General features: G+C 36.6%; 1 protein-coding gene across 1 annotated transcript in view; it reads right to left on the bottom strand.

Annotated features, from left to right (window-relative positions):
• LOC113414236 (cytosolic phospholipase A2 epsilon-like) overlaps window positions 1-25440 on the bottom strand; it is a 45405-nt gene extending 19965 nt beyond the window's left edge. The window contains exons 1-9 of the mRNA XM_026671007.2: window positions 25353-25440; window positions 19370-19442; window positions 11693-11829; window positions 8039-8170; window positions 6748-6788; window positions 5877-5919; window positions 3860-3923; window positions 1587-1744; window positions 278-355 (exon numbers count right to left, since the gene is read on the bottom strand). Coding sequence (XP_026526792.2) covers window positions 278-355; window positions 1587-1744; window positions 3860-3923; window positions 5877-5919; window positions 6748-6788; window positions 8039-8170; window positions 11693-11829; window positions 19370-19442; window positions 25353-25379 — 753 coding nt within the window. The 5' untranslated portion in view covers window positions 25380-25440. The remainder of the gene's footprint in view (window positions 1-277; window positions 356-1586; window positions 1745-3859; window positions 3924-5876; window positions 5920-6747; window positions 6789-8038; window positions 8171-11692; window positions 11830-19369; window positions 19443-25352) is intronic.
• Window positions 25441-27385: the final 1945 nt, after the last annotated feature.

Genomic DNA, 27385 nt, shown 5'->3' with positions numbered 1-27385 from the left:
TGCGACAAAGGCTAGCATACTCTGGACTATGGTTAAAAGTTACATCAAACAACAGGAATAATAAGAAAGAAAAAATATTCCTATGAAGATGACAGTACAAGTGGCATGTTAGAAGCCAATAACATTGAGTATTATGATATAGTCACATACAGTGAAAACACTGGCCCTCTTTGCCCAACCTTTGCCCAACCTTGGTAAGCATGTTTTCATATTATCTCTTTGAACTAAAAGTATATTTGCATATTTTTGTCCTAAAAAGGTAATAGCTGATTCTTACTGGTGTTATCATCACTTTGTCATTTATTGGAAGTGAGTTCAAAGGAACAGTCGTTGATTCATTGCTTCCTCTGGAAATCTGCATATAAAATACATAAGTGCTGCTGGTTAATGACTGTGATGAAGTTATTTGAAGTTCAATAAATAAATTTCTGCTAGGAAAAAGTGTGACAAGGAATTGGCTGGGGCTACAATAGCTGTAGTGATCATGAAGGAATATTTGATAGCCAGGAAGTGGAATGACCACTGGTTGGCTCACCACTAATTCTTTTCCGGCTATTTAAGCAACTTTGGCCTTGTTCTGGTTTTTGGAAGTGTTCTTGATTGACTACTAATGAGTGTTCTTTGATGGCAGTCCATTGCTCAGCCTAAATGTTTGTTTCCTCCCCCATCAAACTACTAAGAATTATAAGGCATTTCCATCCAGCCCCAAAGTCACATTTGTACTGACTGGTAAGCATTCTCATCACAGATGCCAAGAAATTGAACAATGTGCCCTCCTTCCAATCATTATCATCATCATCATATGGTGTTGTTACAGTATCCAGGAGAGCACAATGCAATTGTAGAGTAGTAGTTTGCCAAGGTACCACCCCTGTTATAGGACACACTTGTGCGCTTTCCCAGGTACAACACAAGAGGGCGAGCTGGCTTCACACAAGAGAGAAAGTGTGGCTCTTCCTGAAGCATCCCTCAAGGTCCCCTTTCCTGGAGCTGCTTCACAAGTGGGCGCCGCAACAAGGAAGGTTCAGAGCCATCAGGAATCAGACTACATGCACAGAACACCAGTTCTCTCCCCACCAAAGTGGTACCTATCTATCTACTTGCATAGAACATGATTTTGAACTGTTAGGTGGACAGAAGGTGAAGCAAGTGGCAGGAGTTCATCCTGCCGTGCAGTGCTTGGGCTCGATCTGTGGAGCTGAGATCATCTCCAGAGTCATTAAGCCACTTGAGCCACCATGCCTCTTACTTCCATTCCCTCCAATGAGGTTATACAAAAAAAAAAAATGATTCTCCAACTACTGCCCCAGTCCTACCTCAAAATTGCCATGTCAGGTTTGTTTTATGGGGTGGAGTAAAAATAGGTATTGGCATTAAAGACACTAAGCTGTGCTTTAAATCTAGCAGTCAGGATTGGGGAACAGTATTAAGAATTTAGTTGCAAATTTTCCCCTGGAGCAGCCGTTGAAAGAGAAGTGACTCAGCTACTGGAGGCCTCCCTGGCCCAACAAAGTTGTGGAAACACAGCTATGCAACAAACTCTCAGATAGGTACAGGCTATGAGCATGTGGAGACAAGCAACTTACTGCACAGAACTGTCTTCTTGGAAATTCAATGTTAAGGTCTGATTGGTTGTATTTGATATAGTGAAATTTAGCAGGAGAAGCAGGACAAAGCCAGTAACCTAAAGTGAGATTTTCAGCTTCTTCATAGGATCCATTCACTGAAAGAGTAAAAGTTCTTTCTAAAGGAAAGACAAAACAAGATTGTGATTAATTAATGATCCTATAAAATATGCTCAAACATTGAAGACGCCATTTAGATTCCTTGATTAATGAAAAGTTTCTTAAAGGAAGGAAGAGAAGGGAAGGGAAGGGAAGGGAAGGGAAGGGAAGGGAAGAGAAGAGAAGAGAAGAGAAGAGAAGAGAAGAGAAGAGAAGAGAAGAGAAGAGAAGAGAAGAGAAGAGAAGAGAAGAGATCTTTAATCCCACTTTAATCCCCAGCAGAACTTAACAAGAACCAAGGGAATTAATCCCCACACACACTTCTTTCTGTAAGTAGAACTTCATTCCCTGATCACTTGATTCAATCATTAGATTGGAGAGCAGCATAAATCAAATTTATATTCTGTTGATATGTGGATTCCAGCATAACATATTTAGTGGTCCCTTTAGAATATGAAGAATATCAAAACATGCAAAATGGTTTTGAGAGATATTTAAAAAAAATGTATCTAAGAGCACATGTAACAGACCAAATCTAGATATTGAAAACAGTGGTCAAATATCAAAGAATGAATAACCATCTTCACAATTAGCCATTGCCGCAAGATAGAGTAAGATGACATATATGGAAGCAGACTGCTCCTTTAGTGTCCGGCCAGCCACCCCAGGAGGAATATTGAAGGGTATTGTTCTGGTATTGAAATAACATACAACTGCCAAGAGGAAGGAGATGTCATGTGATTCTTTGCTTTGGGCATCTTATTTTCATAGGCCGCTCCAGATTCTCTCATTTTATTGCCCTGTACCCCTGAAAAGGTAAGATAATATTGTCCCTGTCTTAAGTAACAGACTTCAGCATAGTTCTAGGGTGCAAAATATGAATTATTAAGAATGTTTGCTATATTAGGATGCAATTAAATATTGTAACTACTTGGCATTTCAGATCAAAAGGGGTTTTAAATTTCACGAGGTGTTACATCCTTTATTGCATTTCACAAAAGCAATTCTTTATAACATCTTTGGGAAGGAATGATAAAATGAAGACAGATACAGATCTGATCTTTTTCCATGAGATACAGGTAGATCAGATCTTTTTCTATGGATTTCACCAAATCTGCACAACCATAGGCAGCACCCCACTGTTTATAGCGAGTTTTGCTAAATGTTGGGCGTTACAAACACAAACACAAAATGTTCTATGAAGCTGGGGATAGGCCACAGTTCACAATGAATAGACTTGATGTTGTTTTATATGTCTCTGATGAATCTTGTAGGTGAACTATGAATCTTACTTTACATTTTTGTATTTCATCTGAACCATACATTCAGTACATAAACTTAGAGTAGATTCCCTCCTCTGTAGTAATAGGAATAACATTTACTTTCCTTTCAGAAATGTAGTAACAATTTCACTATTTTAATGGACATGGTTGCAACTGTTAGATAAATGTTACATGCAGTTTTTTAAATTTCAGTTGCATATTTAAATCCAAATAAATCCATTTTAATAAAGATGTCCCATTATAGAAATAGACAAAAATAAATTGATACATATACTGGCATATTTTATATATGTATTGTAGGACTTTTGAAAGTGTATGATGGATTGTCATGGGAAAATAATTGCCCTTTTTCTGATCCCACTAGATAATCCATCAGCAGAAAAATCTTTCTAGATTTAATATAGTCAACTGTCTTATAGAAGCCTTTAAAAATTTACATTTAAAATTAAATGGAGAAGGGGATGTCTAAAATAAATTGCTAAAATGACAAAATGTATTAATTATGTGTTCAGTTCAGCAATTATCCAAAATGCTTTGAATGATAAGGCCCAAAATTGTTGACTTAAGTTTGTCAACACTTTTTAATAAAAGTCAAAACCTCTTTGCTAGGTTTCACGCATGCCTTTTCCCCCATTTAATCCAAATTAATTCTGAATTTTGCTGACAGAAGATGCACTGTTTGTCAACATTTTACTTTTCTGAAATGTTACTAATGAAATGAAAATGTTTTTAAATATTCCATAAATTCATAGCGGTTCAATATGGATCGTGAAGGGAACAGCTTGCAGAGAAAAAAACAAAATACTAATCAGTCCTTCTTGCATAATATAAAAATAAAAAGTTGTAATTTACCTGGTAAGATACCGTTTCTTCTTCCCCCATTCACTTGAACTTCTAAACAGGCAACTTCACGAGACTGTATAAGATGTGTTATTTTAAAAATGCAATAATAAAAGATGTTGTATTGGGCAAAGTTACATTTTTTTATACTTCTATCCCATGAGTCTGTTATGCAGAATGACATGAAATTAAAATGGTACATAAGACATCAGGTTTTAAGCACTGAATTTATTTATAAGCACTGTGCTAAGAATATGCACAAATGAAGCACGTGAAGGAATAATTAATCATGGTCTTTTCATTTTTTGAAACGGTTTCCCTTTCTACTTTCTAGTGAATTTTCATTTGCTTCCAGATTGCAAAATATGCTTTAGGCTTGACTTGTCTAAGTTTAGAATTTAAATTTACAAGTATTTGAGTAAATCCTTCCACAGGATTTAAGCAGCCCTAGTAGGTGTGAAAGGCTAGCAAAACCATCATTATTTCTCCTTCCCCCAGACTGGGGGATCAGATACTACAACATCTAAAAGTATGTCCAGCTCATCTGCTTGTTTTCTGTCTTCCAAAGTACCTGTATGTCTTAGAAATAATAGAAACAGAAGGAGATTCCTGGATTTTATACTTTCGGAAGTGTGGGGTTTAACTTGTAAATCATTTTTCAATTATCCATTTTAATCCACTCAATTACTCATTTTTATTCATTCTGGGACAATTTGAATCATTTCAATATCTAAGATAGCCTAATTTATATGTTAATTATTATTGTTGTTGTTATTATTATATACTTTATTCATTTAGTCAACTGAACATTCCAAAATGCATCACAAATATTACTTGACTGGTGCTAATGGTTGATACGGGTTGCTGCCAGCATCCTAGTTATCAACCAAGTACATCATTATTATTATTATTATTATTATTATTATTATTATTATTATTATTATTATTATTATTATTATTATTATTATTATCATCATCATCATCTCTTTTATTCTCTTAAACATGAAACTCAGTCAACTAAACATTTAAAAATGTATCACAAATATCATTGACTGGCATTGATGCTTGATACAGGTTGCTGCCAGAAATTATTACTGTTGTTGTTTTGTTGTTTTTGTTGTTGTTAAAAATTATCCCTTGTTATTACTTTCTAGGTAACTCAAAGTGGTGCACATACATACTACACCTTCCACCTCCTGTCATACCTTGGGCTGGGCTGAGAGAGTGTGTCTGGCCCATACTAGTCAGATTATATTTAATATTTGATTCATCTTAATTTTTATGTTTGTTTCTTTTTTACTCTTGTGTGCATGCTTTGCTTCCTGCCTTTCTTTCTACTGGTTACTGTTTTGCTTGATAAATTTGGAGAAGTACAATTTTACACACTAGTTCTAATTCAGCTAATTGCACCAAATTCAGAATTCAGGATTTTTTTTTTCATTGTGACACAGTTATCTTTTATAACTGTGGAGCTGTTGTTATTTGCAGCATCATTCCTCCTGAATACAAGATTGTATAGCCACACCTGGCAACACATTGCTCAATTTTCCAGCTAGGTATTATCTTTTGAACAATAGGGGGGAAAAGTTTCATCCAGATTTTGTAATACAATCTCTTGTCCTAACCTATTTAAGCCTTAGAACAGGCTATCATGGGCAAATATTTATAAATGTAACAATATATTTTTATAATGGATAAATGCATAGAATATGTTGAGATGCAAAACTTGATCTGAGTGCAATTTCTTGATAGCGATCTCCATACCAATATAAAAAAAAAAATAATGCAGTACAAATATTTGCTGTTTTCTAAGCTCTCAAGATTGAGGAAGATCTGATGTAGAAGTTGGCACTGAGAATGTGTCTTCTAGCCCAGGCTTGTTCCAAGACAAATATGTCAGTAAATTGTCCAAGTGAACAATTTCTACCCAGAGGAATGTTAAGATGGGCGGAAGCTGAGCATCCTCAGTTTAAGACCCTTCCCTTCACCAGCTATTCAATTCAAGAGCTAGAGTAGAATAAAAAATTACCACTAAGACTCCATTGGTAAGAATTTTTTCTGGAACATCAGGGCTGAAAAGGGAAAAAAATATACACTATTTCAGTCAATGTTTTAAGAAGCCAGGACAATATTCCTTCTGACATGCTTATAAACTTCCATGCGTCAACTCCATAGCTTGACTGCTCAAACTAGATATTCATTGGACTTAACGAGGAGGAACATGGTCTCATTGTCTCCATCAAGGAGTATCTAGGTTTTTAACTCAAAAGCCCTTTATATGGTATTCTTTCCAGAAAAAAATGGAAGCAAGATAGAAGGGCTGCTAGAACTACTATGTGTCAACTTATAAAATATTTCTATGGTCTTTTTAGAGTTGCCAACAGAAAGGGAGGGGGGGAAGAGTTTGAAAGAGCAGTGAGGCAGCTTGGAAACTGAAAGTGCATTCCATAAATAGTTTTCAAAGATAGTAACTAGGTGACTGAAGTTTCTGCCACGCAAAATTCTAACTGGAGAACATGATTGATGATTCTTGGGTATGGATGTGTCCCATTGGAGAATATGAATTATGATACACCCAGGGGGTAGGGGGAAACCAGGGTCAAGGGTGACAATGAATTATGTGTCTCAGAGTCGGCTACACCCAGGCAGTGCCGGACATGTTAACTCCCAATAAATCCTTTTGAAGTTTTGGAAGTTTGGCTTGAGACTCATGATTTAATTGGAGTAACTGCCGGAATCCTGATACTGTGATCACTGAGGAAAATGATACTTTTCTATTATTGCCAGATGTGTTAAATCTGGATGCATATTGACAGTAGTATCTAGTAGGTAAGGTCTAAAGCAAGCTGTCTATGCTGGCAATTCTCTTGTATGGTTCACCTTTCCATTTTTGCTCTTACCAGCTCTCCATTGTGAATTCAACTTCTAGTTCCTCATTGCCCTGAAAATATAAAATAAATGCAATATTTCATATTTTTATACATTTCTGCACATTCCTTTAGTAATAAGCCCTTTTAATGCTTAAATAAGGTTCCTTTGCAGAAACATGCAATCCAACCAGGTCTTTTCCCCATCAGTACTACTGCCTCCAACACCCACAAGTTAAATATAGATGACTAATTCAGGGAAACCGATATAACTCAACAAGGTAATGCATTGCCTCTTATGTACAATATTTACTGAATATTTTTACAGATAGTGTGATGAACATACCTAAGAAGTAGAAAAGTAAAAACAAAACAAATATTTCTTGTAATTTTTTTTGTAAAAAAAACCAGAGGCATCCAGTAGAAGCCACAGTGTTGTTACAGACATCACAGCAAATCAAATAAAAACATCCAATTTGCATGTCATTTGTATCATTTGCACAAAGACATTGTGGCACACATGTTATTACTTGTCTCATCTGTGTGTCTATGCTCCTGATAAAGGATCTGCCATCCAAAATGAAAGAAGAAATGGAAATAAATATGGAAATAGTTTATTATTAATCTTTAAATTATTAATTAATTTAAAGGCTATTCATGTGGCTATCACTTTGGAGTGACATTGGTGTCCATATCTCTGATTTTTCTAAAACTTCTCAACTCCAGACCGAAATATTTATAGGAGAATGGACACGGCTCGCATTACTGTGAAGCAATACTGTGAAGAAAAATCTCTTGAGTTTTTCTTCTATTAGAGAAAATTCTGCATTTATCTTCTATCAGTCCTCATTTAGACTGCTGTAAAAAGTGTTGGATTTATATGTATTTGTAATTGATTAGGAGTTAATTTTGATGTTTCTGGATTTATTTGAATGTCTTGTTTCTCATTGTTTAGTCACCTGTCTGATGGCCTGTAGCTACCCTGTCTGCCCATGCTTCCATTAAATCCCAGGGGAAAGCTATGGGGGCTTTACTGTTATCACTAAAGGGAAGTTCTGCCCTTGAAAAATCGAGAATCTTTCCTACATTGTACAAATTCAAAGACTTTTTTTAGCTCACAAAAAAAAAATAATCCAAAAAACTATTGGTGACTAGCTGCAGCTCAAAGTTACATATTTGATATGAAAAATACTATCTTCTGCAGGCCAAATGTCTACTTTTAATATGGCTCCACATTAGCAGAGCGAGAATGTTGTGAAAACTAAGAGAAAACGTGTCTTTTCCACCCCGTGGAAGAAGCAGGCTTGTTAAGTTGAGCAGTCACCTTTGGATTCAGCTGAAAGCTCAGGGGAACGGTTTCTCCAAGTTGGATTTTAGATACATCAAACATAACAGTGAGGAGGTGGTCATCTTCTGTAATTGTGTCTTCATCGTAGACATTAAATTCTAAAATATTCTGGAGAAAAAACAACGAAAAGAACTTCAGAGTTCTATACGTGATTTAGGCTAGCATCCTGTCTCAGATTATTCCCCACCCCCCTTGATGTTTCATTGTGTTTAGACAACAAAAGAGTGAACATTTCTTTGCAAAAAATAATGGAGCAATTATACTGGATGTAACAATAGCATTTAGGAACAACACTTGGCAGTTAGTGCTATTAGTACTTAGCAATAGCTTAGTTTAGCTTAGTTTACTTTAGTTTAGCGTAGCGTAGCTTAGCTCAGCTCAGCTTAATTTAGCTTAGTTTAGCACATGGCAATAGCATTGAGAGTTTGGGGAAAGTGCAAAGAAGAGCAACTAAGATGATTAAAGGCCTAGAGACAAAAACATATGAAGAACAGTTGCATGAATTGGGTATAACCAGGGGTGGGATTCAAAAATTTTAACAACCGGTTCTGTGGGCATGGCTTAGGTAGTGGACATGGCTTGGTGGTTATGTGACTGGGTGGACATGGCTTGGTGGTTATTGGCTGGGTGTGGCCAACTCAATATCCTTCACATCGAGGCACGCATCTCCTCGCCTGGCCTCTCATGACTATGGGGATGCTGCAACAGTCGTAAGTGTGAAAAATGGTCGTAAGTCACTTTTTTCAGTGCCATTGTAACTTTGAATGGTCACTCCACACAAGCAAAGTACCAGCAAAGGAGGGGGAAAAAACTCCAGAGACGTTCCTGAGATAGGAAGTCTAGTCCTGCCAAGAATGTAATAAGGGTTAACGGAAAGGCAGTTTCTGTAAGCAACACCAGAATGTTTCCTTCCTGCCTTCCTTACAGGATTAGGCCAGTAATTTCTTCTAACAACTGGTTCTCCGAACTGCTTAGAATGTTAACAACCGGTTCTAGCAAATAGGTGCGAACTGGTAGAATCCCACCCCTGGATATAACTAGAGAAAAGAAGGACTAGGGGTGACCTGATAGCAATATTTCTGTATTTGAGGGGCCTCCACAAAGAAGAGGGGATCAATTTATTTTCCAAAGCATCAGAAGGCAAGACAAGAAACAATGGATAGAAACTAAGGAGAGAAGGAGAAACTTTTGGCAGTAGCTTGCACTCCAAGCTTGTTTTAATTTAATTTCTGAATGTTTTGTTACCAGACTAGGTAACATCATCAGCAGGATTTTTTTTTTTGTCTTATTCTCCTTAGCTTATAAATGATTGGTCATTTGAATGGTTTTGGATTTTTTACGTATAATGACCAATCAACAAGAGAACCAATCAGCTGCTCAGAATTTAAATATAGCTCCACACGAACAACTAATCACATGATCAACTAACCACAAGACATTTATCAGCTAAGGAGAATCAAACAAGAAAATCATGTTGCTGATGTTACCTACTCTGGTAACGAAACATTCAGAAATTAAATTGAAACAAGCTTGGAAAGCAAACCACTGCTTAAAATCTAAATCCTGAGCAGTGTATTTTCTATTATTTTAAGGAGAAACTTCCTAACAGTGAGAACAATTAACCAATGAACAGCTTGCCTTCAGAAGTTATAGCTTCTTCATCACTGTAAACACTGGATAGCCACCTGTCTGAAATGGTATAGGTTTCCTGCTTGAGCAGGGGGTTGGACTAGAAGATCTCCAAGGTCCCTACCAACTCTATTCTGATTGATTGATATACTGCTTTGTAGTGCTTTACAGTCCTCTCTAAGCAGTTTACAATACACAGCTCCCAACAATCTGGGCCCTCATTTTATGAACTTCAAACTGAAGGAAGGCTGAATCAATGCTGAGCCAGTCAGAATTGAACTCCTGGCAGTGAGCAGTAAGTTAGTCTGCAATACTGCATTCTAACCACTGCACAATCATACATTGCAATGTCCTACCTGTCAATGAATACTTCAGCTTCAACCATAACAACACAAGAGCACACAATAGATACAAACTCAAGGTTAATCGCACCAAACTTGATTGCAGGAAATACGACTTCAGCAACAGAGTGGTCAATGTCTGGAATACTCTACCTGACTCTGTAGTTTCTTCCCCAAACCCCAAAAACTTTAACCTTAGACTGTCTACTATTGACCTCACCCCTTTCCTAAGAGGTCTGTAGGGGGTGTGCATAAGCGCACCAAGGTGCCTACCGTCCCTGTCCTATTGTTTCTTTTATATATTTTTTATTTTTTCTTATATGCATCCATGTATTCATAACTATGTTTTTACTTATATCTATTATCTTGTAAGCAATTGACAAATAAAAATAAATAAATAAATAAATAAACAACCGCAGCTCCTGTAGGCGACTTTGTTTTTATTTCTAACTGTAGATCCTGACTACATAAATATTTATTGTTATTGTTTATACAATCCATCAAACAATAGTAGCTTTCCACATAACAGGACTTCCTTGCCATTAAAATGACAAGATGTGAGTTATTGTAGAAATCCAGGTGAAGCTTAGCCCAGTAGCCCCAGGGCCCTGTTGCACATACTACAGCGTAGTCATGGAAAAGTTCTATTTTATTAACATGAAATTACATATGGGAATCCATATGGATTTGTAGAGTTTTCCATGAAACTTTTTAAAAATGCAAAAGGAGCAAGATTTTATTCGTTTGTTTGTTTTCTCCCAACTCCTAGTGACTCCAGGCAATTTATCCATAACTGCTATTGATCCAGGGAACAAACATTTCTTACAAGTAAGAAATGAGGAGAAGTTAGGCCTACTCTGCCTTGAGGGTTTCCCCCCCCACAGCTGTTTTGGTCTCAGTAGATTTGCATAGAGAACTCTCCTACTGTGTCTATTAGTGGAATAAAGTTGCTGTGCTTGAACAGACATGTGGAGGCAATAGAGAAAATTTTGCAAGTAGGTGCACCACACAGTTTGAGTATTTTCAAATGCTGTTTGAAATGCTTGAAAGATGAGTGAAAGATGCATCAGGTGTGTGTTTCATTGTTGTTTGTTGTGAGGAAACAAGGGAAACAAAATGGCAAATTTCCACTGTTGCATTGTCTCTTGCCTCAGGTCTGATTCTTGACTACCATTGGTAATTCATATCTTGTTGGATGGATTGGTCCACAGTCCTTTTGTTTGCTCTAGTTTTATGGTTACTTGAAGTGACTGGTGAATGGCAAGCAGAACTTAAAATATTGGGAGATATTATTTTAAAAGTATGCAGTCAGGCACAAATTTTTCAAAACTCTCATTTCATAGTTTTAGCCTCTCTACATTATTGAGTATAAAAGGGATCCCCCCCAAAAAAACACCTGAGAATTTCAACATAGAAGTTGGGCCTTCAATGGCATTTGATTGGAAAGAAGAGGGATGTAAAAATAATCAATATGGCATCCATGATCACATGATCAAAGCCCCACCCTTTCTTAAAATGTGTCAGAGATAAAAGGGGGCAGGGTTTCAATTGCACAATCACAGCTACCATCTTGACTTTATTCCTCCACCCAAACAAGGACAGCCTGTCACACTTGGTACTTTGTAAATGTGTTAGAACACAGCTCCAAGAATTACCTTACCTTTACTTTATTCTGAATTCTGAAGTGAAAAGTTTCATTCCACACAGGATCCTTAGAATCTTTGATGGTCTGTGTCTTCATCCTTTTCACTGAAGCGGTAGGTAAGTATAAACTCACATAGCAGTCAGACTGGGTTACTGTACCAAAAGACATGGAACTTTACTAATAAAGTAGCAATGTAGCAATGTATCATGATTACATACAACGTCCTATCAGTTTCTCAATATGTAAAGTTATTTAGTCACGTCAGTTGACTCAGCCATAGATTCAAATAGAGAATAGCAGGAGAAAAAGGGTTTGGAGTCAGAAGACACAGGACAGACATGGCTAGTCCATGATGTATGGATTTAAAATACATTATTAGTAGATTGCAGAACAATAATTATGAACTTCCTTGAGGTAATGAACCAATCTAGAATAGAAAAGTACTCTAGCTGGAAAAAAAAGTATTGTCGACATTTTCATAGTGGATTCATGATCTAAAATGTCAATAAATAAATCCACCCAAAAATAAATCAAATATAATATCAAAATTATATAAAAAGAAAAGAAAGAAGTATAAACAGGGATGCTACTGTGCACCAGGGGGAGTAGTATAACTTTTTTTTCAGGCCTAACCACACAAGCAAATTTATACTAGTCTATTTATCTTTTGAGTGGCATCTTTCAAAATTGGGCCAACTTTATGCCTTGGCTAGTTTTACACTAAGTTGTTGTGAGATAAATGACTGGATTTGGCTTTACAATCAAGCAAATGCCTACTTCTATCCTCATGACTAATTTTGCTTTAAATGAATCAGAGAAGGATACACATAAATTAGTAAAGTTGTCATGTAGCTAGCTCTTATTTCTGGAACAATTACAAAAAAGGGGATTCTTGAGCTAAGGTGCTAAGAATCTGTCAACACTTATAAATTAAAGCACAACTCAATGTGAATACGAGAGACCAGATGCCTAAGCAAGCTCCTGTGTTTTCAAACAAGAATGTTTGCATACAGTCTTCTTGGATAGAACAAAATAAAATAGATATTAAAGATAGGGACTCAACATCATACTTTAATACTAGGCATGATAAACTTAATATTTGTAAGTTGGAGAGCTATTTTAATATATATATAAAAAGAAGAAAATTAATGGAGAAACACACTTGCATGGAAATGCAAAATGGACACTAGTCTTCTCAGACTTTATACAATATACAAAAGAGAGAGGTTTTTCCCATATGTCAGGTAGGGATGGTTCATATCCCCTATAGAAAGATATTCTTTCATGAACATAAATTACCATCACAACCTTAGGATCATTCTTGGGCAATACAATGCACAAAGCTGAGTGGCTTATAGTTTATGGCCTCACAGACATTTAACTAAGACTATTAAACAAAGTGCTAATTATCACTCCTACTGGCAAGGCTGGGGCTTAATTGTGTTGCCTAACCAGAAACACAAAAGCAAAAACATTCAGATGACAATCCTTTTGTCATACATCATGTTTCAACAGCAATATACTTGCTCCATAATAGCTCTATTTTCTTAGAGGAACTGTGGTGGAATCTGACACTGAGTTTTTGAAAAGAGTGAAATTGAATAGCCTTGAATCCTTTGTGGGGAGTAAGAGGCTAAAGGGAGACCCTTCCTAAACTTTACAGAATTTATCTAGTATTTGTGTAGTGTGTGCTTCGGTCTGGCAAGATTCCTCTCTCTAGATGAGCATAAAAAAATATACAAATCTGAACGGTTCATCGTGCCCTTTCTGGTTCCTTGAACCTGAGATGGACATTTTTTTAAAAAAATGGACTAATAAAAAAAATCGATGATAAAACACATATTAATTTGAATTAGGATTTTTAGTACATCATGGAATTACACATGCTGGCATGCTGATTATGAGGCTCCTCTGCTTTCACCCATTTTATATTAACCAAACAGAGAAATTAAACTTGCTCTAATTTTCTGGAAAAGCCATATCATACTTGGTGACATGCTAAAAATATTCTAACACAATTTGTATCATCATGAAAAACCCAATCTAACACTTCAGAATTAGCTGAATTTGGAGCATCCTTAAATACGACTGCCAATTTCTATCTACTCCAGAAGATTTATATGGAGAGCTATTACTACGTTATTTCTTAATATGAGAAATCTCTCTGTGTGTCTAATCTTTCGTTCATTGGTCATCCCTTCATGAATGTGAGTAAGCATGAACTTGGTTAGCGATAGAGAATCTGGAAAGGAATCTAGAAGCAGTGGATACATCACTCATGGACAAATAACAAATAACCCTGCTCTGTTGAAGGAGTGATACCCAGAGGAAGGAAAATTTTAGTGGGAAGAAAAAATTCTGATAGTTTCAAATCACAGAACACCACATTCATTCATGAAGATGTTATATAATTCTAAAAAATAATAAAAGTGCTGACCCTCCAGAATGTTTGAATGGGTTATCAGCTTAGTGATATATCAGCCTAAACCAAGGGTCTTCAAACTTGGCAAGTTTAAGACTTGTGGATTTCAACTCCCAGAATTCCTGAGCTAACATGACTGGAGGAGGAACTCTGGGAGTTAAAGTCCACAAGTCTTAAAGCTGTCAAGTTTGAAGACCCCTGGCCTAAACAGTAGAAGTTAAATCCAAAATAAAATCCATGAATCAGCCACAATATCTGTGTGTATATATGTTGGACATTCTATCCACAAATCAAATGCGAATAGTTTCAGAAGTGAGGTTCAGCAGATTGATAGGGAGGAAAAATATGTGAAAGGGTTAAGGAAAATATTTATTTATTTATTTATTTATTTATTTATTCATTCATTCATTCATTCATTCATTCATTCATTTGCTTTTATCAAATTTAGGCACTTTCCATTTCACTCAGTGACTCTTGTTGGTTGGGGAAAGGGTCCTATGATATTTCCAACATACCTAGAAAAAATAAGATGCACCATATATTTCCAAATAGACCTATAAGTTAAGCTCTAGATTTAAAAGGCAGGTGTGAAAGCAAACTGGTTTTGCCGTATCCTGAAAAGAAAGGTGAGAGAAGTGAAAATTCAAATAATCTTCTGAGATGGAATGTGAGATGGAATTCTTTCCTACTTTTCAAGCATGTTAATAATTGATCCTGTTGAGATCCTGCAAGCATAACCTGTCCATCCATCTGCCTCCACGGCTCACTTTAATATTGTGTCATCTCTGTTTCCTAATTATGTGTCACTCCTTAATCAAGTCGGATCACATGGAATTCTCTGTTTCCTCACCACCCAGGCTTAGAGTTGCAGGGGTGAATTGAAGTATGTAGGTCAAGAATCAGAAGAAGCATATATATTATGCCAAGCTCTAATAGTAGAATTGAGTTACCATCAGGGATATATAATTGTTGCACCCACTAAGCTCTCAGGGATCTGAGAAATGTCTTGAGCCAGTAGGAGCAAATGGAATTTTAGAGGATATCCTAAGCACAAAATAGTTTTTAGGTTAGTGTTCATCCTTTCACAAAATATACACAGCAGCATCCTCATACTATGGATGAAGTTTAAAGAAACTTTCCCATGAACCAATGTGTATCTCTATGAAAAATTGGGAAAGAAAAGAAAGGACAAGGGTATTTTTAAGTTTCAAAAAGGAAATCAGTAGGTAGGGCAATTGTTAAGTCTGAAGATAGCAATAGCATTTGCATTTAGGCTTATATACCATCCCATATCAATTTTCAGTACTCTCTAGGTGGTTTACAATGTAGAAGCATTATTTGCATATTTTCCTCAATCATCTGGGTCCTCATTTTACCAACTTCAGAAAGATGGAAGGCTGAGTCAATCTGGAACCAGCCCTAATCGAACTCCTAGCTTTGGGCAGAGTTTGCCTGCGATACTGTACTTTAACCACTGTGTCACCAGGGCTCCTATGGATTACCTGCCACCTCATTAAGCCTACTTGGGTGAACTTCATTTCCATATCCTGACCAAAGAAATACATTTGCTATGTAACCAAAGTGTTCCCCTCCATTTCTGTACCCTGGTTCTTTTCCTGTCCAGTTAAAACTTGTAAAACTCATCATTCCTTTTCATTTCAATCCTAACATTATTCTATCACAACAGAAAGATGCAACTTATTATTTGTTACATGTTTGTGGAAAGGAAACAAACTTATTTTACATTCATTGTTTATTTATGAGAAGGGAAGATAGGTAGGGACAAGTAGGTAGGATGTAGGGAGGAATATTCTTTCCTCATGCATTGAGGAGCAGGAAATGATCAATATCATCTTACATAATTTATGTAAGTAATAGATGAATCCAATCAATCTTGTAACTTCCAACTACCACAGGAATTGAAAAGTAGCATTCCCCAAGTAGAATCACAGGGTATCATTTCTAAATTAAGCAGTGAAATGGCAAGTCTTTGTATAAAGGTAGTTTTGACTGGCTTAGCGATTGATCAAAGACAACTTATGGACTATCAGTCTACTGTAAGAAGCAAAATCCTTCAAACACTTGCATTGCACCCCCATTCTGCATCCCAATATGATCTTAAGAGGCCCCTTCCTCCAGCGCTCACCCAGCGACTTCCGGTACCCAGCCCCTAGCTATCTCTGTCTTGCTACTAGACATCCAAGTCCCTTCCTCATATTTTCTTCATCAACTCCACAGTTAAGCAATTTCAAATTTTACCAAAAGGGCAGGGTTATGCCCCTCCATCTTGTGAATTTAGAAAGAACAATCACACAACTGTGACTTTCCATGGCCGGGTAGTGGCACAGCTGCTCTGCAACAGCTACAACTTTGCCAAATTTCAGTCCCATGGGAATAATGGGTCTTGGATTTTGGACCCATTCTTTAAGTCAATTCAGTCACTTAAGTCAGTTTAATGGCTTGAATCTGTATAATTTTCACAAACACTGCGAATTTTAAAAGGCTTAGAGAAGCATAGCTTATGTCACATAATGATCAAATGGTTGACATTATAATAAGAGCCTTCCTGGCTCTTATTGTAAGAAAAATAGCCTAATATTCAAAATGCAACCTATATTTTAAATTCCAAATGCAATTTCAATACTTTCAGCAGGGAATGCTGAAAAAATAGTTTATTAATAGTGTGTGTGTGTGTGTGTGTGTGTGTGTGTGTGTGTGTGTGTTTCAACTTGGCTGTCTTAAACAGAAAAATCACAAATATATCTATTTGCCAAAATGCTATCAAATGTTTAATAGAGCCAAGTTGAAATATGTATACAAAGATTAGTTAATCCTAGAGACAGCTGATTCAGATATTCAGGTGAGCACGATGTTTCGTTAAGTGCCAATAACACCACAAAACATATTTGGGTGGAGCCAGCACTTCTTTTAATGCAAGCCGCATCAAAATCTGTTTCCACATAGAATGATTACATACAGGAAAAAAATTATACTTAGTCATGGAAGCGTAGATTTCCATATGGATGGGTGGATCTGTCTAATGTGCTTCTCACTGAATGTCCTACCTGACTGATCATTTGTTCTCATTCATGCCTATTTACAAACTTCGCAGAAAAAGTTTGCATAAAAATACCTTTCCTTAGTGCTCCAAAGGTATGCATTGTTTTAGGGACTTTTCTAAATAACATGTTTATGCTTGTAAGCAATTTTCCCACAGGAAAATGTACTTCAATAAGTCCTTTAAAATGTACACCAGGTCAGAATGTTACCTGCCTTCTTGTTGCAATTTGTCAAGCTTTTCGGGACCAGGTATCAGTGACATTTTTGTTGTCTTTAGTTATTGGTTTAATGGAAAACTGGATATATTGGTATTTTCAGTGGCAGACTCATAATTATGTTCCAGACATATACTGTAGGTGTTTATATGCCATCCTTTCTTGTCTATTCAACAGTGTTTGTTTAATTAAGGACAAATTAGCTTTCGTGCAGAAATGCCATTATTACATCACTAGGAGATAATAACTTTATGCACATGACATGACCGACCCAGTAAGCCTCTTGCCTGCTCATAATCACATGTGCCTCGGTCAAACATTTCTGAGAGCTTCCCAGATATCACAAGGTTGGCTGCGAGATCATCACTTCCTGGATTAGTGCATTTTCTTTTCTTTTCCTTTCTTGGGAGGTTGGAGGAATTTTGAAGAAAAAATATTTGCAGTGCTGGTATTGGAATAGAGGTTATCCCAGACAGATTTGGGGAAATTACCTGTCCCTGTCTTTTTTTCTTTTTTGCCTTTGTCCCATGCTCTCCAAGGGACTGATTGAAGTAAAGTAGAAGATCCAGAACATTCAGGCAACAACTGTTTATGAAATAGCATTAGCAATTCTTTTCTGTCCTAGCAGCCACGTGTTAATTTTTTTTTTTAATCCCTCTCCATAGTCAGCTGGAGGAATTCATTTAGTCACAGTTTTGCGATTCTTAGAGGCCTACATTTTTTTGGTATTCATCAAACACCCTAATTCTTTGACCAACTTAAGTGTGATTGGCCATTACAATCTAATATTAGGAGTTGATAGCTATTAGATTCTGTCAGCATGGGCAGTGTGATTTATCCTTAGATTAATTTAAGAATAAATGGGGGGGAAACTATTAAGTGCTATTTGCTTAAGGCATTTATGGCTTAAGCATTCGTTATAGTAGCATTTCTGCTAAATTGCATGTCTCATGAAGAATTGGTAGCATGGCACACAGAGATACTTGATGTATTTGTACATGGCACCCCATAATATATTTAAAATAAAATTTAAGATATTGTTTTTTGTTTACTAAATGATTTAGTAAAATAAACAGTGCATTTATTGTATACATTTTTCTTCTAATCCATTGTGTGTACATATTAGTGCTTTAGTTGACCATGTTATTTATTACTTTTGGTGTTAAAATTTTTGGAGGAAATTGGAAACACTTATCCAACACCTCTCATTATGAATCTTGAGGTGGATTTATTGTCCATTTCCCCAAAATCTTATAAAACAGTGAAGCATTAAAAAAAACTACTTTGTCCTTTGCAGTTTAATGAAAAATGAAAATGTACAGATTGATGGGAAAATGTTACCTATGATAGGCATCTACAGAAAGTTATTAAACAAATAATATGTGGCATGATATCATTATACAAGCAACGTAACTTACCTACTTGCATCAGACATTGTAAAGCAATGTGTGAGATGATGACATGAAATTGATGGTTTCAGGTTAATATTATTGTGATTTATTATCAGTTAACATTGACTCATCCTCCAGATGTTACGTGTTAAGTGGTGTCTATGATCTTCTAGTAGTTTTACTCTTTACAGTTTCTATTATTTATATATGTGTTTATTGCATTTGTTTCTAACTTTATTGTTTACCCCAGAATCCATTAGGATTAGGATGCACAATAAATATTGTAAAAATAAATATTTCATAAATATTTGCTATTCATTTTTAATGATATTGATAAACATAGGTTATAGATTGCCTCAATGGTTGAAATGTCATGAACTTACAACATGTCATGACATGTCATACCGGTACTAATCCCATCATTTTTTAACATTTGCATACATAATCTTCATATGAGATTTCCAAAAGTAGAAATAATCATTGGCCTAGTCATGCAGATTTAGCATTGAAAAAAACTGCTGGTTTATCTTATACTCTATTTCAACCTCCTTGCGATCCTTTACTCCCTTATGATTCTAACCAAATGGTAAGTTGAAGAACTCACATAGATCTGCTTTCCGGAGGTTCTTGATTTTTATGATCTTTACCGTGAGGAGGCTACAAGGAGCTGGTTCCGTCTATAGAATGAAAATAAATAGAAAATTTCAATTAATATTTAGTTTATTTATAGACATAGACATGGAACATGATGGACATGGACACATGGTGTTGGAAGTAGAAAGATATAGAAAGATCGAGGGATAGAGGAGAGAGAGAGAGATGATAGATAGATAGATAGATAGATAGATAGATAGATAGATAGATAGATAGATAGATAGATGATAGATAGATGAGATAGAGATAAACTTCTTAACCACCAATCTCCCTCAAAGAGTTGATAGAAGAGTTTGTGTTAAATATTCAATGATGCCTTATTAATATACATGTACGTTGTAAGTAGAGTGGAGTCTGATGTCAGACTCCACTCATTGATCCAGCCATTGATGGGAATAATAAAGCGCCATCAGTGACTGAAATGTTGGACAGTGCCGGCTATAAAAGCCAGTGCCTGTTGCAGTTCATGCTTTTTGTTCCAAACCTCTAATAAAGAGTTTTCCTGCATCCTACGGTCGTGCCTCTTCCTTCGGTGCACCCATTTTACAGTTTATATCTGGGTGGCTGCTATTCTTTATATCCTTAAGCAAAAAGGCAACAATAAAATTATATTCTTCCACTCCCAAGACAATCAATAGTCTGTTCTTCCAGACAAGGATTGTTGCTCTGAAATAGAGCACATGCAATGTCAGGCTGAACCTGTGCCTATGACCAATTGTTGCCTGCCTGCCTGCTTGCCTGCCTGTATTTCTTTCTTTCTTTCTTTCTTTCTTTCTTTCTTTCTTTCTTTCTTTCTTTCTTTCTTTCTTTCTTTCTTTCTTTCTTTCTTTCTTTCTTTCTTTCTTTCTTTCTATCTTTCTATCTTTCTATCTTTCTTTCTTTCTTCCTTGGCCTCTCAGCACATTTTAAATTTGGAAGTATATTACATCATGTAATCAAATTTGAAAAAGTCAATTGTAAATTCTCTATCATGGAGTACTTGCCTCCCGGTGGGGGGTGTGTGTCGTGGACAGTCACAAAATACCCAGACTGTTGCAGATTTCCCTCTTGATCGTCTATATTTTTCCTCCAGAGAGATGAACACTTTTACAAATGAACCACTGAATTGCAGCCATCACCTTTTGTTAACTTATGGAAAATACTTGGAGTTTGGAAAGTGCAGTCTTGGAAAAATAGATGTGGCTGACAGCTCCACATTTAGTCTACTCTTTAATTAAAAGAATTTGCAAATCAGGTAAAACCCGGCAGGGAGGAACCTGTGTGTATTCTGGTACCTCAGGCACCAGGTTGCCTTGTGCCGATACTGGTAAATTAATGCATCTGTTTGCACGGCTGCACAAGACTTTGCCAAGGATAGGATACTCAGTCCTTTCTTCATTGATATTTTGCAATAAAGTTGAATTGATTACATCTTTTACTTTAGCTCAAACATGCAACTGATAAGGGACTGCTCACTGGGACCACAAAGTCAAGCATATCTACCTCTAGAGAATTATCATTTCCAGTTCAACCAGATATGCAATTTTTTTAAAAAGTACTGTGTTCATTATTTTAAGTAGAAAAGCAGGGTAGGAAGGCGTACAGGATGTGTTATCACTCTTGATTTCCTTTTGTATTCCTACCTAAAGTGGCAGCTATAATCCCTACAAATATACTATGAAAAACATGCAAACCAAAACATGCAACACTAAATGAAAAATCCTCAAACAGACAAAAAAATTGCTCCACTATTATTTCCAAGCAAACATCCAAATGCAAGGCTTCAAAGATGTAGAATCCATGTTTCTCTCAGGATAATGTTCTTTCAGACAATGTTACCAGTGAAATTCTGAAATCCCATCCTGGAGCAAACAATGAATCTGCAACCAGAATGAATTGCAAGTATTTCAAGAAATATTCTTTTCTTTTCGGGATGAGAGAATGTCCATGTTTCCTCTGAGAATTTTCTGTTTCTTCAGAATCCCTGAAGAAGTGCTGATTCTTGAATTTTGCTTTGATCCACAATGGTACTATATCGTGCAGCTGTACTACACTATGTATTAGTACTAAACTACATACAATGTGGATAGAATTATACCAAACCTTGTAGCCCTAATAGTTCTCAACCATTCAAAACTGCATAGATAGTTGTCCCCATCAACTCTGTTGCTACTGCAGTATAATGATATGCCTCACAGCCCACCTTAGGAAATGTTATCATGAAACTTCAAAGACTTTTGCCACCCTTATTAAGTTCTTTTTGTTACTTCTTTAAATTGTAGAGGCTTAATTGTGTTATCGATGGCTGCTGTATCATGGGTTATTGCACTAAGAAAGGAAATAACCAGTATCTTTCAGTACTTCCTTGTATCCTTCCACCTGTTTGGTCTTAGAAATTACTACTTGTATGTCATGCCCCTGGTGGAGACTGACTCTGAGGGAGAGGAGGAACGGCTGACAGGGAGTGGAAGTGTGGCTCTGGAGGTTGTGGAGGAGGCTGGGGAAGGGCAGAGGCTGGCTGAGCAGTCAGAGGAGGACCCAAGCCCATCCCGTATCCATCCTAGGGCACTCAGGGAGGAGAGGCTAAGGGAGAGATGTGGTCTACTCGGGAGGAGAGGGTCTCGATCCTCTTCATGGGCTGTAGGTGTGAGAACTGCATAAGAGTTTGGACCTGCATTCTGGCAAACGCTGGAGACAAAGCGTGTTTTATTTTGGTTTGAGGTTATCTTGGTTGGCATCCTTCCAACAGACTGTGCCTTGTTATCTCCTTGAATTTGGTAAATACTTGTCCTGTTCCGTTGTGGAAATTTCATCATTGTAGTTTGTTTGGTTTTTATTTTCACCTCTATCTGCTCATTAAATTCGGACTGTATTGCTTTCTTTTGAAGACTATTTTTGAGTACGTTTTACCTCCAACTGAGAATTATTGAACAGTGGGGCTAAGTTGGAGGCATTAAAGGACATTTATTTACGTTTTAGATTTTGTTACGTTTGTGTTACGCTCTGGGTCATCACATTGTAATGTTAACATTATTAGAGTCTAATGGGGATGATTTGGCAGAATCCTGAGCTAGATGGATCATGGCCAGTTCTGGCGAACTGGTAGCGGAAATTTTGATAGTTTGGAGAATCGGCAAATACCACCTCTGACTGGAGATTTTACAGTATCCTTCCCCTTAAATGCCCACCAAGCCAAGCCCACAGAATCGGTAGTAAAAAAAAAAAAATTGAATCCCACCACTGATCACGAGGATGACTAAAAGTATTTACAGTCCCTATCTACTTAGGTAGGTTAGTCAATAAGACTAAAAATTACAAAATGGGAAACTTTGATCTTAGAAATAGGCATTGTTTTAACCTAGCATAATTGAGGTCTCCTGCCAATTTATTATTATTATTATTTTCAATTCAGGCAGTTCGGTGTACAATTTTCAATTGGCATGGCAGTTAATTTTTTTCTTTCCAATTTGTTCCAATAATAGAATGAGGTAGCAGTTTCCACTGCACCTCTAAAAGATGCACGCTGTGCTAAGAACTCATGGAGGGCATTCTTCCTGATGTCTTGCTTCTGCCTTCCAGCACCAACCACCTCACTCAGTCTCAGGGTAGGACCAATCCTGTTATGTAACCCAATGTGATGTATATGCAAAAGATCTTGAGAGATGAGATGAAGAGATGCTGCCTAGCGAATAGTCAGATAAGAAACAGTGTAGCCCACAGCTGGACAGTTAGAACAAGATACTCAGAAGGGACCATCCCTGGTTTTTTGGACTGCAAAAGAGACAGCGGGAGAATGTCAGTGGCAAATTTCCATTAACGTAGCTTTACAATAAAATAGAATTGGCTTATCTGGTTGTGTTTCCTGTCTGGTAAGGCTGACACCTAGTCGGCATTTTGTCCTTGCCTAGGAATGTGTCATGCACAAGGAACCAAATCCACACCTGTGGACTTCAAGCTAAATACTTTATTATATTCTGACAATTATACGGGAATCTCTCCAGACTGTCATCTTTCCCATGGGAACAGGTAGATAAGGCTCTATGGAGATTAGAGGGGATCAGTTTTGGATTCCTTGTGACTGTGCAAGGAGTCAAGGCTAATTCCCCATTTGACAACTCCCCCGCTGTCTGGCTGGGTGTTTCCTATCAGAATGATTGTACTAAAGTACCAATACTGTAATGCTTCCCATCTACCTTCAAATAGCCTATAGACACTCAACTTCTTTCTTGATCATCACTTTATCAAAACTCCAAATATTCCATGAAATATGTTTACTGTGATTACCTTGAGTTGGAGGCACTAGTAAACTTTGAAAACTGAAGCCATATGCAAAACTCTTATTTTACTGTTAACATGAGGATGAGCTGGAAAGACTGGGCTTTCATAGATCATTGCATTGGTGTAACTTTACCTTTGAACAAGCTTTTAAACTTTGCTATCTGCCAATGGGCTAAAATTCAGGATATATAAATATAATTATTTATCTGGGCCAGCAATGTGGACCCAATAGAGTTCTTGCCATTCATAATCCTTGATAAGCTATCTAAACAATAAAATTGAACATTCAAATATATTCCCCTGCCTCCTGATTAAATCAGCTTACCAAGGCCATTTTTCTGCATGGTAGTAATTCATTATTTAATTATTGTTCAGATTGCCCTGAATCATTTCTAAGCAAAAAGCACTTGAAAATGGCTCTTCTACATCTTTTTGGTTTGGACTAAAAGATTTTGCTAGTATTCTGAATTTGACAGAATTATTTATCGATAAGGCTTGGATTCTCCAAAAATTACATTTTATGTGCATTATGCACTTGGAGGATTATAAGATTAGGTAATGGCATATAATAGGTTTTTATGCTAGGACTACGGAGAGTTTCGTATGAATACAGGAGACACAGAGAAAAATAAACTAATTAAATCAGGATAAATGATATACCTCTGAAGCTTCAGTCCCAAGTCATTACTTGTAATTATTTTGTTTAATAATGCTGAAAATATTAGTTTTATACATCAGGAACAAAATTAATTACCTTGCTTGCATTTTTTTAAAAAAATAATGATCAAAAGCTTGTTGAACATTCTAATTCTGAGTCCTTCTTTTGCCAGTGAATTTCAACAGATGTACCATTTTTAAAAAGAGGGTTATGAATGCCAAAACATATTTGTAAAATGTCTCTGTATAACTGCTGACATGTCTATACAAAACTCCTGTTTTTGATGTTTTCCTATACAATGCAAATTGTACAAAGCAAAAATGAGCGAATAAGCAGCAATATAAAAAAGATAAATAAATAAATGCAAAGTCTACCCATCTACCTTTCCTACTTTAAAGTTACGTTTCAGCTCTGAAAAGTAAATAAGCCTGAAAGTCTGAATCTCTTTCAGCAAACATAGACTTAACAGCATGGACTAGCTAGTTATTAGCATCAACAGAATACCCCCTCTACCATAACACTGGAGGCACAGGAGGAACCATAGACTACAGCTGGCCACAGATCAGAGCCATGTCAATATTTCAGCACAGGTACATAATCTACATTCTAGCTGACAAATTAAGACAGCACCAGTATGCCAAGGATTTTAAAGCTTCCTTTGCTTTCAGCCAGCCAGTATCTTAGCTGAATATGAACATTCTCATGACTTTCAATACCCAGGTGCATAAAACTACATATATATATGTCAGTCAACTGCTTAAAAATAAATATTCTATAAAACTGAAGATGTCAAAATCTATCTATCTATCTATCTATCTATCTATCTATCTATCTATCTATCTATCTATCTATCTACCTATGTCAGTCAACTGCTTAAAAATAAATATTCTATAAAACTGAAGATGTCAAAAAATTCTGCATTGAATTATCATTACTGTATGATATATAATACTTTAGTAAAAACTCCTAAAGAGCTAGTGACAAACTTGAGTTCAACTGGCTTTCTCAAGCAACTTACCTGCTGTTTACTTTGAAATAATCCCATTGTGTCCCTTGTCTGACAGATCCCACAACAGTTTCCCAGCAGACAGTGATGGATAAAACAAATGTGTGCTCTTTAAGTTCAGGAGTTGATGAACAGGTATTTTACAATCTAGCTCACAGCTCCACCCCCACTTAATTCTCATAAAAGTGAAGCAATCGCTTTCATTAAACTATTATGCTAAGAGCAATGAAGCAGCATACCAGACATCCACTTGCAGCTTCACCGACACAGGTCAGAAAAGTACAACATAAATAAAATTGATGACAAAAACAATGATGATCATAACGGAATTAATAACATTAGTGAAGGAAGCTGTGACCTTTTAATGTTGAACTAGTTAACCTTAACCAGGCTAAATAAAAATTTTAACACATGCAACTTTATTTGAATGTGCTCCTAACTATATAAAGCAATCGAAGAAAACATGATAATAAAAAAGCAGAAAAATCAAGATAGTACAGAAAAGGCAAAACCTACCCCAACTAACTTCAGAAGATGGTAGAAGTGGATAGCTTGCTAGAAGAGGAGGCCTGGTTGGTTCTTCATGAAGTCAGTTCAAAGAGAGGATGAACATCCCTATTCTTCATACTTATGTCAATGCACTCTTACATTGTATATTATTTCATCATAATTTCTGATAAGCATCGGTGGTATTGGTGACCAGGTTGGGTAACACATTAAGTAACTTAGACATTTTAGAACTTACATATGCTTCAGGAAGGCTGCCAATATTAGCTCAGAGGTGACAAAAGGGTCCAATTCTTTCTTCAAAATGACGATAGCAGCATCACACCATCATGATGCAAGTTCCATCCCTTTCATATGCACACTCAAGGATACAATAAATGACAAAAGGGACAGACCTCCTGTACCACACAACAGCTTTCTTTATTTGACTTCCTTTGATTACTTATTTGTTTAAAAGTGCTGGTGTGCTTATGCATGCCCCCTTACAGACCTCTTAGGAATGGTAGACAGTTTAAGGTTAAAGTTTTGGGGGGGTCTGAGGATGTAACAACAGAGTCAGATAGTGAGTTCCAGGCATTGACCACTCTGTTACTGAAGTTATCTTTTCTGCAATCAAGTTTGGAGCAGTTTACTTTGAGTTTGTATCTATTGTTTGCCCATGTGTTATTGTGGTTGAAGCTGAAGTAGTCATTGACAGGTAGGATGTTGTAGCAGACAATTTTGTGTGCTAAGCTTAGGTCAGACCATAGGCGGCGTATTTCTAAGTTGTCTAGGTCCAAGTCTGTGGCATAAAGTAACCTAGACTATTCTATTCTAGATACCTCTAGATAGCTTTCAAGAAATCAGGAAATAGAAATCTAGAAACTGGTTTACTTTTTATACCATAGAGATGGTATGTTGTTTCACCCCCTTTCTCCTGCCTTGGGTTCCTTCCCACTTATTTCATTCAACAACAATGCAAATAAAGTTCAAATGTACAGAAGAAATAGGACTACACAGGAAGGCCATGTAGCAATCAGAGGCTTCATCAAACAGACATTTGTGCAATGTCGTATAAAGCATCGTTGGAAATGACTATGATGTTGGGAAAAATAGAAAGAAAAAGGAGAAAGAGACAGCAAAAGATGAGATACAGATTCAGATTAACAGAGTTGGAAGGGACCTTGTAGGTCATCTAGTAACCCACCCCCACCTAAGCAGGAGACCCTACACCATTTCTGACACATAACAGTCCAGTCTCTTCTTTAAAGCTTCCAGTGATGAAGCTCCCACAACTTCTGAAGGCAAATTGTTCCATTGGTCGATTCATCTTACTGACAGAAAATTTCTCCTTATTTCCAGGTTGAATCTCTCCTTGTTCAGTTTCCATCCATTATTCCTTGTCTAAACTACAGGTACTTTGGAAGACAGCTTGACCCACTCCTCTCTGTGTTAGCCCCTCAAATATTGGAACACTGCTATCATGTCACCCCTGGTCCTTCTTTTCACTAGACTAGATGTTAGATATTGTCATCGACACAGTGGGCGTGAGTTTGGGT

The sequence above is a fragment of the Notechis scutatus genome, chromosome 1 (genome assembly GCF_049901735.1).
Source record: "Notechis scutatus isolate UNSWTSFEM ecotype Mainland chromosome 1, rNotScu1.2, whole genome shotgun sequence".
Lineage (NCBI taxonomy): Eukaryota > Metazoa > Chordata > Lepidosauria > Squamata > Elapidae > Notechis > Notechis scutatus.
Note: the sequence above shows the minus strand (reverse complement) of the source record. Positions and strands in the feature narration are given on the sequence as shown.